General features: G+C 49.7%; 1 protein-coding gene across 4 annotated transcripts in view; it reads left to right on the top strand.

Annotated features, from left to right (window-relative positions):
- Positions 1-14,628, top strand: part of CCM2L (CCM2 like scaffold protein) — a 27,747-nt gene extending 13,119 nt beyond the window's left edge. For 2 of the 4 annotated variants that reach the window (XM_074318290.1, XM_074318287.1), the window contains exons 2-10: positions 1,366-1,533; positions 2,510-2,593; positions 2,690-2,873; positions 3,667-4,124; positions 7,674-7,809; positions 9,423-9,486; positions 11,278-11,407; positions 11,708-11,846; positions 12,779-14,628. In XM_074318290.1, the coding sequence (XP_074174391.1) occupies positions 1,459-1,533; positions 2,510-2,593; positions 2,690-2,873; positions 3,667-4,124; positions 7,674-7,809; positions 9,423-9,486; positions 11,278-11,407; positions 11,708-11,846; positions 12,779-13,095 (1,587 nt within the window). In that variant the 5' untranslated portion in view covers positions 1,366-1,458 and the 3' untranslated portion in view covers positions 13,096-14,628. Of the gene's footprint in view, positions 1-1,365; positions 1,534-2,509; positions 2,594-2,689; positions 2,874-3,666; positions 4,125-7,673; positions 7,810-9,422; positions 9,487-11,277; positions 11,408-11,707; positions 11,847-11,952; positions 12,063-12,778 lie in introns of all 4 variants that reach the window. The other 2 variants (XM_074318289.1, XM_074318288.1) reach the window with 2 other exon arrangements.

The raw sequence follows: 14,628 nt of genomic DNA, 5'->3' as shown, positions 1-14,628 counted from the left end.
CTATGCCTGGTGCTGGTGATGATGCAGTGGTGAGCAAAGCCAGGCAAGGTCCCTGCTCCCTCCCTGGAGCTCACAGTCTCATGGGGGAGGCAACTATCAATTTTTTAAACAAAGTATTTAATGCAACATTGCATAAAATGCTCCATACACGGTGCTGGGAGACAGGATATTAGGGGACTCAGCCCTAGACTGGTCAGTTTGAGCTGAGATCTGATGGGTGGAAGGAAAGGGGATAGGGAAGAGTGCTTCAGGCAGAGGAATAGCATGTGCAAAAGCCCGGTGGTGGGAATGAATGTAGCAAGGAGGAAGAACTGAAAGATGGCCCTGTAGCTGGAGGGCAGAAGTGAGGGGCAGTGTGGGGTAAAATGAGGCTGGAGAGGTGAGCAGGACCATTCAGGGTCACAGACAAAACATTTACCTCCCCAGCCCACTCACACATACACAGGATAAAGTCCCAGCTGCATAGCTGGCAATCAAGGACGCTCTAACTTGTTGATATAATAATTCAGCCACAGCAGACCTCACGCAGCTTCTCTAGGCTTGTGCACATCTGCCTTAAAGCCTCATGCTGGAATGCGCTTTCCAATGAGATCGTTTGTTCTCATTTCTCAGAGCTTCTATATACCCCACCCAGGCTCCCTAATATTGGTTTTAAAACTTGATGCATCAGAATCACCTGGAACCATTGTTAAAACATGGATCATTGGGTCTCACCCCCAAATTCTGATCCACCAGGTCTGAGATAGAGCGCAAGAACAGACATTTCTCTCAAGTTCCCATGTGCTGCTGCTGGTGGCGGCAGTCATCCAGGAACCACGCACCGAGACCTGGATGCTCTAGAGTAGTGCTCAAACTTTCCTGTGAGAACTAGATTCTGCTGGGCTGAGCAGGGGCCCTGGAATTTGCACCTTTAACCTTGCTCCAGGCCATTTTTATGCAGATGCCTGCTGAATTATACTTACATGTACTTATTAACTATTTCTAACTTTTAGGAAAGCACAGAGAAGAGCTTCACAAATACCTATGCACCCACCATCCAGCCACTTGGAATCTTAGTATTTTTCTGTAATTGCCTCAGCCAGGGTCTTGGCAGGGCCTCCACCTCACCTTGGTGTTTAGAATGGAGGTTTTGGAGCCAGACTGACCAGGGTGAGCAATTGGTTTTACCACTACTCGCTGGTGACCTTATCAGCTAGTTCCCTCTCTGAGGCTTAGTTTTTCTGCCTGTAAAATGGGGATTACGGAAGTATCCCTTCTGTAGTCTTTGTGAGAATTAAATTTGGTGATGTAAATGAAATCCTGAGCATGGTAAGTGCTCTAGAAACTCAGTTGCTGTTATCAATGTTATTCCCCCACTTTCCCCAGGGCTTTGTATCCCCCATCCGGAGGCTGGTGTTCCCCAAGGCGGCACGCCGGGCAGCCTTTCGGAGCAGTGTGAGCCGCCGGCCCCTGCACTCCATGCCCCTCTATCCCCCTGACTACCTCATCGACCCCCAGATTCTGCTGTGTGACTACCTGGAGAAAGAGGTCAAGGTGGGTGTGGAATGAGAAGAGGTGGGCACACTCTTGGGGTGAAGAGCGTTAATATATGTTCCACTACTGCATGAGACTAAAAATACTAAAAAGAAAAACAAACTGAAAAAGTATCTGTTGTTTATGTGACATTCAAAACTAACTGGCATCTTGTATTTTATCTGGCAACCCTCTATGGAGAGAAAAGCTAACAAATAAATCCATTTAAAAACTGGAGACTTAAATTTCATAGAGAATTAAAAAAAGGGAGAAAAAGTGTGATTAGTGAAATTCACCAAGAAGGATAAAACTAAAAATAATGAAAAAAAGTTAATTATTATATTGATGGAATAACACTGAAGTTAAGTGATAACATTACGTTATTAAGAATAAATGAATTTAATAAGAATTAATTTATTGATTTGGGACATAGTTTTTCTGACAAAATTATATACTAATTTCATAAAACATTTTTCCCTTTCCATTTAACTTCTGTTACAAGATCCTAAGGAGGGTGAGTGACTTGCACCATCAGTTGACACGTGCTTGGGGGGGACAGAGCCACTCAGGCCAAGTGGGAATTCACAGGTGGTCAGTCCTTTCGAGGTATTATAGTGACTTTTGCTACTGTTGCAGCTAAATAATGACGTTTTCAGGCAATGTAAGCTAGTAGTGAGTGTGGGCTCTGGTGTGTGGAGTCCAGTTTTGCCCTTTCTAGTGATATAATATTGGGCATGCTATTTACCTTTGCTGTGCCTTAGTTTTCTAATCCTTAAAGTGAGGATGAATGAGTGAATGTACAGAAAGCTCTCAGGTCTGTTCTGGCTTCTATGACCGGCAGAGTTATTATCAGGTTCTTATTATTAATTCAGCTATTTCTATCTCAGTCTACCAGCGCTGCGTCAGTGAGGAGGGCAGGATCCTCCAAAGCTTCAGGGTGACTTCTCTCTGCCCTTCTTCCACCACTCTCCCCACCCCACCCCTGTTTCCATTCCAGTTCCTAGGCCACCTCACCTGGGTGACCTCCTCATTGAACCCCTCCAGCCGGGACGAACTCCTGCAGCTGCTGGACACGGCCAGGGTGAGGCTGTGGGGAAGGGAGAGGGCAGGGCCTTGTCCCCTTCTCCTTCCCATTCAAGGCCCTGGGGGACTCAGGAGATCCCACCCACCCCTGCAGCAGCTGAAGGAGCTGCCGCTGAAGACCACGGCGGAGCAGGACAGCATCCTGAGCCTGTCAGCCCGCTGCCTGCTGCTCACCTGGCGCGACAACGAGGAGCTCATCCTGCGTATCCCCACTCACGAGATCGCCGCTGCCTCCTACCTGCAGGACGACGCGTTGCACCTGCTGGTGCTTAAGACAGGTACAGCGGGAGGGGCCTGCAGAGGGACAGAGCCAAGAGGTGAAGGAGGAGAGAAAGGGCTCCTAGGGCCAGGGGTGGGGCCTGAGGCTGAACGATGGATGATGGAAATGGTCTGACTACCCTACCCAGAAACTAGGAGCAGGCCACGCCATATGCAATAAGACCGAGACCAAGGTTGAGTTTGAAGTGTGGGCAGCCTGTCCCACTATCCTGAGGAAGCCTGGGAAAGGTAGAGAAGCCAGAGAGACCTGAGGTCAGGGCAGGGAGTGGTGAAGGGAGATGTGGTGAAGGGAAGCGTGGCTGCTGCGCTCGGAGGGTAGAGTGGAACTTTGGCGAGGGGCGGAGTCTGATCTAGGGGCGGGGCCATACTCAGGGGGCGGGGCTCGGGCTGTGGTAGCAGGTGAGAGCGGTCAGATCACACCGCAAACTAGTGCCGGGGCCTGAGGCCAGGCGCGAGGTAGGGGGGAAGCCGGAATCCAAGGAGGGCACCCTGAAACCAGGCGCAGGGCCCGAGTTAAGCGTACAAAGGAAGAGATAGCCCGACCATCACCCACAAACGTAAGGGGCATCGAGAAGGGGTAGGGTAGGGTGGGTGGGAACGGCTACCGTAGGGGAGCCAAAACCAGGGGTGGAGCCGGGAGCGAGGCTGGACGGTAAAGTCGAGGTGTTGGGGGCGGGTCTGGCCTCAGAACTTTGAAGCCAGGGGCGGGGCCAGGCGCGACGGGACCTAAGGAAGGCCGGGTCAGGTCCGCTAGCTGGCTCCTGCCGCTGACAGCCACCCGGCCTCTCCTAGGTCTGGGTGTGGACCCAGTGCCTGCCGGGGTAGACGCCAGCCCCGGCGGTGCAGGGCGTGACCCGGGCCCGCCCGGCGCGGCTCCCGAGAAGCGGCGGGTGGGCACCACCGAGCGGCGCCACACCATCTGCAGCCTAGACTGGCGGATGGCGTGGGGCGGCGGCGCGGGCGCCGAGGCCCGGGCTGGGGGCGGCGGCGGCGGCAGCCTGGAGCGCCAGCGCGCGGGGGCCCGGGCGTCCGGCAGCTGGGAGCGGCGGCAGACGTTCAGCGGCAGCTGGGAACGGCGGCACGGTGGCGGCGGCGGCGGCGCGGGCAAGCCGGGTGGCAGCTGGGAGCGGAGGCAGGCGGGCGGCGGCGGCAGCTGGGAGCGGCGCCACCCGGGCCCCAACCCTCTCGACCCGCAGGACCCCAGCCCAGACGCCTACTGCAACCTCGTCATCCTGGCTGTGGCCAACAGGGTGAGCCCAAGGGCACCCTGTCCCCCTGTGCCCTGCCTCCCGGGCACGTCCGGAGTGAGCGGCGCTCTCTCACCCCATTCACGAGGTTCCTGGGGTCTACCCTGGCCTCTCCTTCTCCCTCCTTCGGCCCTACCTGGGATTGATTCAGGTACTTCCTGTGTGCCCATGACGCCAAAAGGCTTCCGAACGCCAACCTTGGACCCCTCCAGGACACTTCCTCCTTGCTGTCCCAGTGGAATGAAAACTGAAAATAGCTAAAACAGACTTGATCTAACCCCTTCTTCAACCCTGTTCCTTATCCAATCTCGTAAATATCCGCACTACCACAGTAACAATCATGCGGGCATTAATCACTGGCACGAATTGAATGCCAACCCATGCCAGACACAGAACCAGCATTAACTTATTTCATTCTCACAGGATCCTGTAGAGGCAAATAATTCAACCACCCCCATTCTATAGAGAAGAAACCTAGCCCAGAGGCTAAGTAACTTGTGCAAGGTCACACAGGAAGCAGGTGGTGATTTCAACATTGGGACCCGGGAAGTTCAGAGCCTGTACTCTTGGTGACTATCCATCACCCAAGGCAGAAGCCTTTCTGTTCTTCTTGCTTTGCCTACCCTCCCCCCACCCATCCTCCACATTCACTTTGCTTTTATTCATTGGCCGTATTTACTGAGCACCAGCTTGTGCCAGGCATTGGGCTAGGTGCTGTGGATAGAGATACGCAAGACATATTTGGTGTCCTTTGGTAGGGAGCTCACAGTCTGACAAACACCTTCAAGCCCTGACCCTTCTCAGCTTTTGCTCTGACCCAGGGAGCCCTGACTCTCTCTGTATATAAACTGTGGTGAATAAAACAGACATGGTGCCTGTCCAGAAGGAGAGATGGACACTGACCAGTAAACGCAGGCTCCAGAGCTGACTGGCTTTCCCTTGAAACAGTTTCTCATTTGGTTTCCAGCTCTCCACATTCTCTTGGTTTTCTTCCTACTCTTCTGGCTGCTCCTTCTCAGGAGCTGGTTTCTTCTCTTTAGGTTCTAGAGGTTGGAGTGCCCCAGGCATAGTCCTCCATCCTCTCCTCTCCTCTCCTTTACACTCATTTCTAGGTCATCTCTAGTCTCAGGACATTTAAAACACTGAGAATTCCCCCAAAATTTCTCACCACATCTCCAGACATGTTCCTCCACTCAACCCTCCATCGGAAGGTCTAATGACTTTCTCAAACCTAACACATCCAAAGCTGAGCTTCCAATCTTCTCCCCTAAACCTGCTCCTCCCTTTTCTTCCTTATCTTGATGAATGGCAGCCCTGTCCTTCTGTTGCTCATACTACAACCTTGCAGGAATCCTTGGCTCCCCTCTCACACAGCCCATATCCAATCTGTCAACAAATCATTTTGGCCCTATTTTTAAAATATAAGCAAAACCCATCTGCTTCTCCCCACGCCACACTGCCCCCACCCAGCTCCATGCCCCATCTCCTATCATCTGAATCATGCAGTCACTCCTCACTGGTTTGACCCTTGTTTACAATCTGTTCCCCTACATGGTCAGAGCAGTCCTGTGAGCATTTAAGTCACACTGTGTCACTGTTCAAAATCTTTCAGCTTCCCTTTTCATTCAGAATAAAAGCTAATGTCCTTAAAACTGCTTATAAGGCCATCCACCTGATACTGTGTTTCCCCGAAAGTAAGACCTAGACAATCAGTTCTAATGTCTTTTGGAGCGAAAAAAAAAAAAAAAAAAAAAAAAACGTAAGACCCGGTTTTATTTTACTATAATATAAGACTGGGTAATATATAATATAATACCGGGTCTTATATTAAGTTTTGCTCCAAAAGACACATTAGAGCTGATTGTCCGACGAGGTCTTCTTTTCAGGGAAACACAGTAATAGTGTTTCCAACCACCATCCCCATTTCCTCTCTAGCCTCATCTTTCTACTCTTCCCCTTTATTCACTCCACTTCAGCCTGACTGGTCTCCTTGTAGAGTGCAAGAGACCTGTGAGTGCTGGGTGGTCCACTGTGGTATCTCTGGCTCCTAGAACAGTGCCTGGCACATAATAGGTACTCAATAAGTACTGAATGAGTGGACCAAGTAAATCATATTTATTATACCTGTGATGGGAGCCAAGAAGAAACCAAGCAGGTGGCAGTGATAATTAAGGAGGAGATCCATTTTCCATAGGGAAAGTGAGTTTGTGCCCTGTTTATCCCACTGGACTGTGAGAGCTGTAGGGTACAGACTTCAACCAATTCACCTCTGAGACCCCAGAGCCTGGCCCAGTACCTGTCACACAGTAGGACCAAATGAGAATTTGTGAGATAAATTAAATAAACAAATAAATAAAGAGTTGTTTTCCAGGAGTACCTTAGCGTCTGGCCTCCTATCTGAAACTTTGTGGTCCCAGGGAGGGTACAGGAGTTAGTCAAAAAACCTGGGTGCTAATATTAACCAATGCCATGGGCCTGCTGTATGAGCCTGGGCAAGCCATTTAACCATTTTAAGCCTCAGTGTCTTTAACTATAAAATAAGGACCCTCTCTTTCTTGTCCATTTTGTAGGGTTATTGTAAGGCTTGATTTTGGCTTAATGATTAGTACATTCCCCCATCCCAAAATACCTATCCAGGGTTATATTTTAATTTATACACTGGGCTTTTTTTAGATTCACAAACTAGGAAATGCCTTCATGGAGATGGCCTCTTCATCAGTTATGGTCTTTTTGTGTCTCTTACTTGAAGACATGAAGAGGCAAATTCTTCCTCAAATTTGCAATCTCCAAAAGCTCTCACCCGAGAACTTAAATTCCTTGCTTCTATCAGAGACTGAAGTTTATGCTTGCTTTCACTTTTGCCTTGGGTGCCAGGAAGCTCATGTCTAAATATGGATCTGGTAGTAGTAACTATGTTGAGCCTAAAATTTTCATACATTTACTTCTTCCTCCACCTACTAGGTATTAGGAGACCTGGGTTCTAGTCCTGGCTAATTACTTTACCTCTCTGGGTCTCAGCTTCCTACTGTGTTTCCCCAAAAATAAGACTGGGTCTTATATTAATTTTTGCTCCAAAAGATGCATTAGGGCATATTTTCAGGGGATGTCTTATTTTTTTCATGTACAACCATCTGCATTTATTCAAATACAGACATGTCATCTTCTTCTGGAACATCGTCATAATGTACTAAATGTGTCTGTCTGACGATCTTAACTGGGGCTTATTTTGGGGGTAGGTCTTATTCTCGGGGAAATACGGTACCAATAAATTAGAATTTATTTTAGATAACTTCAGGAGGGCCCATTAATTCCCCAGAAATTGGGGATGCATGTATGCATTTTTCAGGACAGAAGGGTTAGAATCATCACTAGGTTCTATAAAGAGGTCCAAGACCCAAAGAGAAGCCATATTATTTTGATGGGAAATATCCTCAAAGTCAATTTAAAGGCCTCTATAGGTGTGTGTGTGAGACTTCTCACACTGTGTTTTAGGAAGCAGGGGCATCCGGGTCATTGGAGAGGGCCTGAGCTCTGTCCTCCTCCCTGGGCCAGGATGCTGCCGAGGAGTCCTGCGCCCTCATCTGTCAGGTCTTCCAGATCATCTATGGGGACCAGAGCATCGAGTGTGTGGACCGGGCCGGCTACCATTACACATCCACGCCCGAACGGCCATGGCTCTGCAGCCGCAGTGAGTAATTGAACTCCTGGCCTGTCCTCCTGTGAAACATTCCAAAAGTCCAGGAGAGGGGGGATACCCCAGGACTTAGGGCTAATGAAAGCCCTTAGGGGTCCTGATCTCTAATGCAATTACAGTGTACCCCTGACATAGAGTTAAAAGAAAACGTTACTTTTCATAATTACCTCACACCTAGCTTCTTTGTAGGTGTTCTGATTGTCAGATTCAGAACGAGCCCCTCAGAGCTGAACTTTTCTCTCTCCCTTTTGTTTTTGGTGTCACTGTTTTTGCAGAAACCTAAGCACATGCATTGTCTGTTTACTGAGCATTAGGACAGTAGGTCAAAATGAACATTTCCAGACCCATCCTTGAATGCAATCAAGGGCTGGAATGAGAATGAGACCAATAGAGGCGTTTACTGAGCACTAACTATGTACCAAGACAGGCCAATGTGCCAAGTCTCGTTTAATCCTCATGGCAACCTTGTGCATCCTGTTAGCCACTGTGTCCCTATGCCTAGCGCGGGACCAGGGACATTACAGATGCTCAAGTATTTTTCGAATGGATACAATAACTCTCTGAGGACATGATTCCAGTTTTACAGATGATGACATTAAGGCCCAGAGTAGTCAATAAATTGCTCAAGTTCACACAGCTAGTAAGTGGCAGAGTAAGGATTCAAACCCAGGTGTGTCTGATTCTAAAGCTTCTATCTGCAACAGCTTTACTCCCCATGCTGCCCTCAAGGCCACTCAGTGAATTTCCTCAGCCACAGCCCCTTCAACATGGTCCCTGTTTGCCTAGTTCCAGCAACAAGGAGCTGGCTCTTTACTTCTGGAGGCACTCCCATCTGTGGGAACTGTGGGTTCAGCATATACATATGTATTGAGTAGGTACTGTGTGTTAGATCCTGCTAATTACCGGGATATACTGGTGAGCAAAATTATAATAGATGTGGCCCTGCCCTCATGAGCCTTGCATTGCTAAGGTAGGCAGACCGTAAGGAAATAGTCACACAATTACAATGTAACCACACACTCTATGCTATGAGAACTTATAATGAGGAACTGCCCTCCCCTGGGAAGCCAGGGGAGTGTCCTGAGGAAGTGACACTGAGTGAACCAAGATCAGAAGGTGAGGCTCGTATCTGAATTCAGTGGGATACCAGGGCTAGGTACAGAGCAAGCTCTTTGTAAATGGTACTTCTTTCCTTTCGAGATGTTGAGTTCCTTCCCTCTCAAAGTTCTTTTTTGTCTCATCTTAAACACATAGTTTTCAAAATAGGCCCTCCCCTCTTCCTTCATTTGCTATACCCAAATCCCCCATGAGGTAGGCAGGAAGGTGGGATTGTCCCAATGCTGGGAAAGTTGAGGGCCAGGAGATGGGAGGTGAGTCACCAAAGGTTGACTGTGTGTCATGGGGGAAGGGCAGGAACCATGGTCAGAAGTTTCCAATAGCTGCCCAATTCACTCAGAGTAAAAACTAACAACATCCTTACAGTTGCTTACAGGGCCATTTGTGCTCCAGCCATCATCCCAACCCCAGGGTGGGGGCTAGGGTTGGGGCCTCAGGAGCCAGGGATGCTGGTCCCTGCTTTGCCATCTCTGACACTCTGCTGTTTCCAGGTGAGAGCTGCCGAACTGACGGGACTTACGCCTACGACGCTGACTTCAGCTGCTGCAGCTCCTTGTGGGTACCACCCTTGCTGGGGACCCCACTCTTACCCTCCCGACCTGAGCACCCGGGTTGCTTTTCTAGAATTTTTGAGATCCCTTTGGGCAAGAAAGAGTGAGAGAAAGTGACCGCACCTTGATCTGTGCTGAGACACTGGGCCCTGAGGATGGGAGGTAAACTGAGCTCGGATGAGCTCATAGGATCCATACCCCTGAGATACCCGGGGTGCAACCAGAACCCAGAAGTGGGCCCATGTTGGCCTATGATTCTCTCCCAGTCATCCAGACACAATGGCTTGCAGAGTCCAAAATCACAGCTAATGACAAAAAATCATTTTGGTTTACTATAGTTTTGGCTCCATGTAATAGAAAAACCCTAAAAAAAAAAAAAAAAAAAAAAAGAGTGGTTTAAACAAGATGGGCATTTTCAAGGCTACCTCATGGCTCAAGATGGTGGTTATAGCTCCAGCCATCATGGTAGCATGCAGGGGCCTCTTTAAAGAGCATTGCTGGAATTCCAGAGCTCCAAACATCCTCTAATGACTTCTGCTTACATCTCACTGGCCAGAACTTGGTCACATAGCCACAACTAGCAAAACTAGAAAATATAGGATTTTATATATCTGTATCTATATCTATCTATCTATCATCTGTTTATACCCACTAAGCTATACTGCTACCCTGTAGATAATAGAAGATGGTTCTGGGACAATGTAAAGACCAGGAGGCAGGTTGACTTTTTATTAAGCAACATTTATTGAGTACACACCATGTGCCAGGCACTGTGCTGTATGCTAGGGATATAGTGGGGAACAAAACAAGGACGAGACCTGTGCTTAGCACATAGTAGGTATTCAGCAAATGAAGAAAACCAAGGTCCCTGCTCATGCATGGTTTACAGTCTAGCACAGGACACAAAGAAACCATTATTTAATAGTAATAAGTATTAATGGTAATAAGCACTCAAAGAGAAGCGCAGAGTGCTGAGAGAGAGGCTCTGGGGATATGACCTCAGCTGGGGAGTCAGGAGGGCCCCTCAGATGATGAGAAACTAAGACCTGGAGGAGGAGTGCTCCAGGTATAGGGACCAGCAATCGCAAGGATTCTGAAGCAGGATAAAGCTGGGTGTGTTTGAGGAGCAGCCAGGAGGCCACTGTGCCTGTGGCAGAGGGTGTGAGGGAGAGAGTGGTCAGAGAGGATGTTTGGTGGGGAGCTCTGGAAAGTCCTTGCATGGCATGAGCAGACTTATAGACTTTGTGACCGCATTTGACAGAGGGTCTAATCCAGTTTGGGGGGGATCAGGGAAAACTTTCCTGAGAAGGTGACATTTAATATCTAACGATGAATAAGAATTAGCTCAGCAGGGATGGCCAGTGAGCTCAGTTGCTTAGCGTGTGTTGCTGATAACACCAGGGTTGCCGGTTCAATCCCCACATGGGCCACTGTAAGCTACGCCCTCCTTAAAAAAAATTTTTTTTAATTAGCTGAGCAGCAAAAGATAGAGGGAGAGAGACATCCTAGGCCAAAGGAACAGCATGTGCAAAGACCCAGAGATGAAGAGGTATTTGGAGTATTAGAGGAAAAGAGAGAAGACAGGGTGGGCTAAGCACAGAGAACTAGAGTGAAAAGAGGTGTGAGAGGAAGCCAGGGGCCAGATAATGGGGGGCCTTGAAGGTGAAAATGGGACCTGGGATGAGGCCTCAGTCCCCGAGGACTGGTAGCTATGCCCTCCCACCTTCCACCTGTCACAAGGGAGTAGCTGGAGGGGGGTGAGTGAGTGAGAACCACTTTCTGCCTGTCCCTGTAGCAATGGCTCCCAGGACACATTTGAAGCGTGTTACAGCGGCACGTCCACACCCTCTTTCCATGGCTCCCACTGCAGCGGCAGCGACCACAGCGGCCTGGGCCTAGAGCAGTTACAGGATTACATGGTCACGGTGAGCGGGGGCACCAGTGCAAACTGCACCAGCAAAGGCTTGGAGGCTGGAGCAAACATGGGGTATTTCAGGCATCATGACCAATCCTGGACATGACTGAAGGATAAGACCCCAGAGGTCAGGGTAAGACATGAGGTTGGGAGAGTAAACTAAGGCCAGCTTGTTGAAGAGCTTAAACTAATGTCAGCTAGCATTTTCAAAGGAGGGCTGGACCAAATATGCCCTTAGAGAGGGCTCTGGGACTTTTAGGGGTTGGGTGGGGGTTGCTTCCTGAGATTGATCTCAATAGTGTCCCCACAGTTGCGGAGTAAGCTGGGGCCCCCTGAGATCCAGCAGTTTGCACTGCTGCTGCGGGAGTACCGGCTGGGGCTGCCCATCCAGGATTATTGCTCCGGCCTGCTGAAGCTCTATGGAGACCGGCGGAAGTTCCTCCTCCTTGGTGAGCCCCCTGCCCCAACCCCTGAGGGTCAGCCAAGACCCCTACATGGTCCATGACATTCCTGGTCAGGCACCAGACTGGGAGTGTTTATTCCTTATCCCTTCAGCCTCTGATAAGGCCAAGATCATGAGATCCATGGAGCATATGAGGAGACCAAGTTGCAGAGAGAGGAAGGGGCTTGCCTGCCGTCACAGAGCCAATAAGAACAGAGCACTGGTATAGCCATTTCATGTTCACAGCAAAGCTGGGAGAGGGAATGATTTTTCCTATCTTATCCCACGAGGAAGCTGAGGCTGAGAGGCTAAGGAACTTGTTCAAGATCACACAGATAGTAAGGAGGACTAATAAAAATAACAACAGGAATAATATTAATAAGCTAACATACATTTGGCAGTTATCATGTGCCAAGCATCATCTCATTGAATGTCCTCAGTTTTAGGAAGTAGAGAGTATTTTTGCCCCATTTTACAGTTGAGGAAACTGAGGCTCAGAGAAACAAAGTAAAATACTGAAGTCATAGCTAGAAGTAGAGATAGAAGAAAAACAAGCAACTTTTATGGGGCACTCAGTATGTGCTAAATAGTACCTTATTTAATCCTCATATCCGGACCGAGATAACCGGTGTAATTATCTTGTTTTTACAGGGGAGGAAATTAAGGCTCAGAGTAGTTATTTAAGGAGGCTCACACAGCTAATAATGGGAATATAACAATTGTAATAATAATAATAAGCGAATATGTAGTGAGTATGTAACTGTGTGCCTCGAGTTATGTCATTTTTCTATGGCTCAGAGAATGAAGGTATTATGCAAGGCCACACAGCTAGTGAGTGACAGGGCCAGGATTTGAACTCAGATCTCCAGAGAAGGTGATTCTTCTGTGGGAGGGGAAGGGGCTGGACCCCGAAGAGTCACCTGCTCCTCCGCCCTACAGGGATGCGGCCCTTCATCCCGGACCAGGACATCGGCTACTTTGAGGGCTTCCTGGAAGGCGTGGGCATCCGTGAGGGTGGCATCCTGACTGACAGCTTCGGCCGCATCAAGCGCAGCATGAGCTCCACGTCGGCCTCTGCGGTGCGCAGCTACGACGGCGCGGCTCAGCGGCCGGAAGCACAGGCATTTCACCGGCTGCTGGCTGACATCACGCACGACATCGAGGCACTGGCCCCAGACGACGATGACGACAGCACAGACCAGGAGCCCCGGGGCTCCCCAGGCGAGGGGGAGGCGGATGAAGACAACTACCTGTAGCCCGTGGCAGCGGAGGCGGAGGGCGGGGGCGGGGTGGGTGGCCCCGCAATCCCACCTCTGAGTCTCACTCACTTTTGCCTGCGGGCTCCGTCCCCAGGGTCCCTCCTCACACCCAGGACCCTGCCCTCGGGGCTCGCCCAGTCTCTGCAGTACCGAGAATGCCCTCCCGGGGGCGAGACCCTAACGTCCTGGACTGTCACACAGGACTCAGCCGCCCCTCTGCCAGGCGGGGAGAGGCTGCGTCCTCCTTTGTCCTGGGAGCCCGGAGGCTCGGCCCCAGGACACCCCGTCCTTCCCCGACTCCGCAGCTTTCTGGAGGCCAAGGGAGGGATGATGAGTGGGCTCCACCTGCTGGCCGACTGGCAAAAGAATTCCCAGAGCCCAGAGATTTCTGTTCCTCCTACTCTAAGCTTGAGAAACCGAGTTTTAGAAAAGGAAAAGGGACTTGAGGGAATCTCCTGATGCTCCTTGCATGTTACCTCAAACTGACTGTCCTAAGTAGTGTAGAGGGCCTTCTTAAGGCTCTAAATGGAAGGCTGTCCCCTCCCCTGGTGGCAGGAATTGAATCATCGCTGTGAAGTCGAGGGTTTTCTCTACTGAAAGTTGACTCAGAGGAGTGTGAGCTGGATCCCAGGCCTGGCGCTAAGGCTCCAAACAAATTGCTCGTTCAGATCTTGGATTTGGAGCCAGACAGACCTAAGTCTGCTGTCTGGTTAGTGTCCTAGCCTCTGTGCCTCTATCTCCTCGTCTGTCAGATGAGGTGGGTCCCCCCTACCTCACAGGGTGGTCATGGGAATTAACAAAGGTCAAAACCTTCGTGCTGGGTCTGGCACATGATAGACGCTCAATAAATGCTGTTCCTTTCTAGGTCTAACACTTTCTGACTCAGTTTACCTGTCTTTCCCCTGTGTGCAACGGGGTGGAAACTGAGATGGTAGTGAGATGTAAGAAGACCCTTAGCACAGTTTGGGAAGAGGAAATAGGACTTGCCCCTCACAGCTCAATTACAACCTGGCTTCATGCTCGAACCCCAAATGAAAAGCACCCAAGACTCCATAGACAGCCATCTTGGGGGTCTGATGTAGTCAACAAAGTCTGAATATGGGGGGTGGGGGAGAGAAGTCAGTATAAGGACAGCACTCGGCACAGCCCGAGTCAAAGCTTGGAGGCTAAAAGGAACGAGCCCTGAGAGGAGGCCAGAGACTCGCATAGAAGAGCTAAAATTTATTTGTAAAACTTTACAGAGCCTTCCGTGGCCCAACATATTGTACTTACCGAAAGGAAAGCACTGTTATTACCAGTTTAAAAACCATATGATTATTATTAGGGCTTCAGGTCCAGAGAGTTGATTCATACTCAGTTTGTGGCAAATGATCATCCCATCATAACTGGTCCATGCAAGGACCTTCTGCTGTTTTGTTGTGCTTTGTTTTCCCCTCTGTCCATACAGTGCCCACACTCCTCCTGCCCACCATGGGCATCCACTCCTATGTGTTGCTATATATCCCTGGACATAAAGTACACAATTCTTTG

The sequence above is a fragment of the Rhinolophus sinicus genome, linkage group LG13 (genome assembly GCF_036562045.2).
Source record: "Rhinolophus sinicus isolate RSC01 linkage group LG13, ASM3656204v1, whole genome shotgun sequence".
NCBI classification, from domain to species: domain Eukaryota; kingdom Metazoa; phylum Chordata; class Mammalia; order Chiroptera; family Rhinolophidae; genus Rhinolophus; species Rhinolophus sinicus.
The sequence above is the reverse complement of the archived record's forward strand: the minus strand, read 5'-3'. Positions and strand labels throughout refer to the sequence as shown.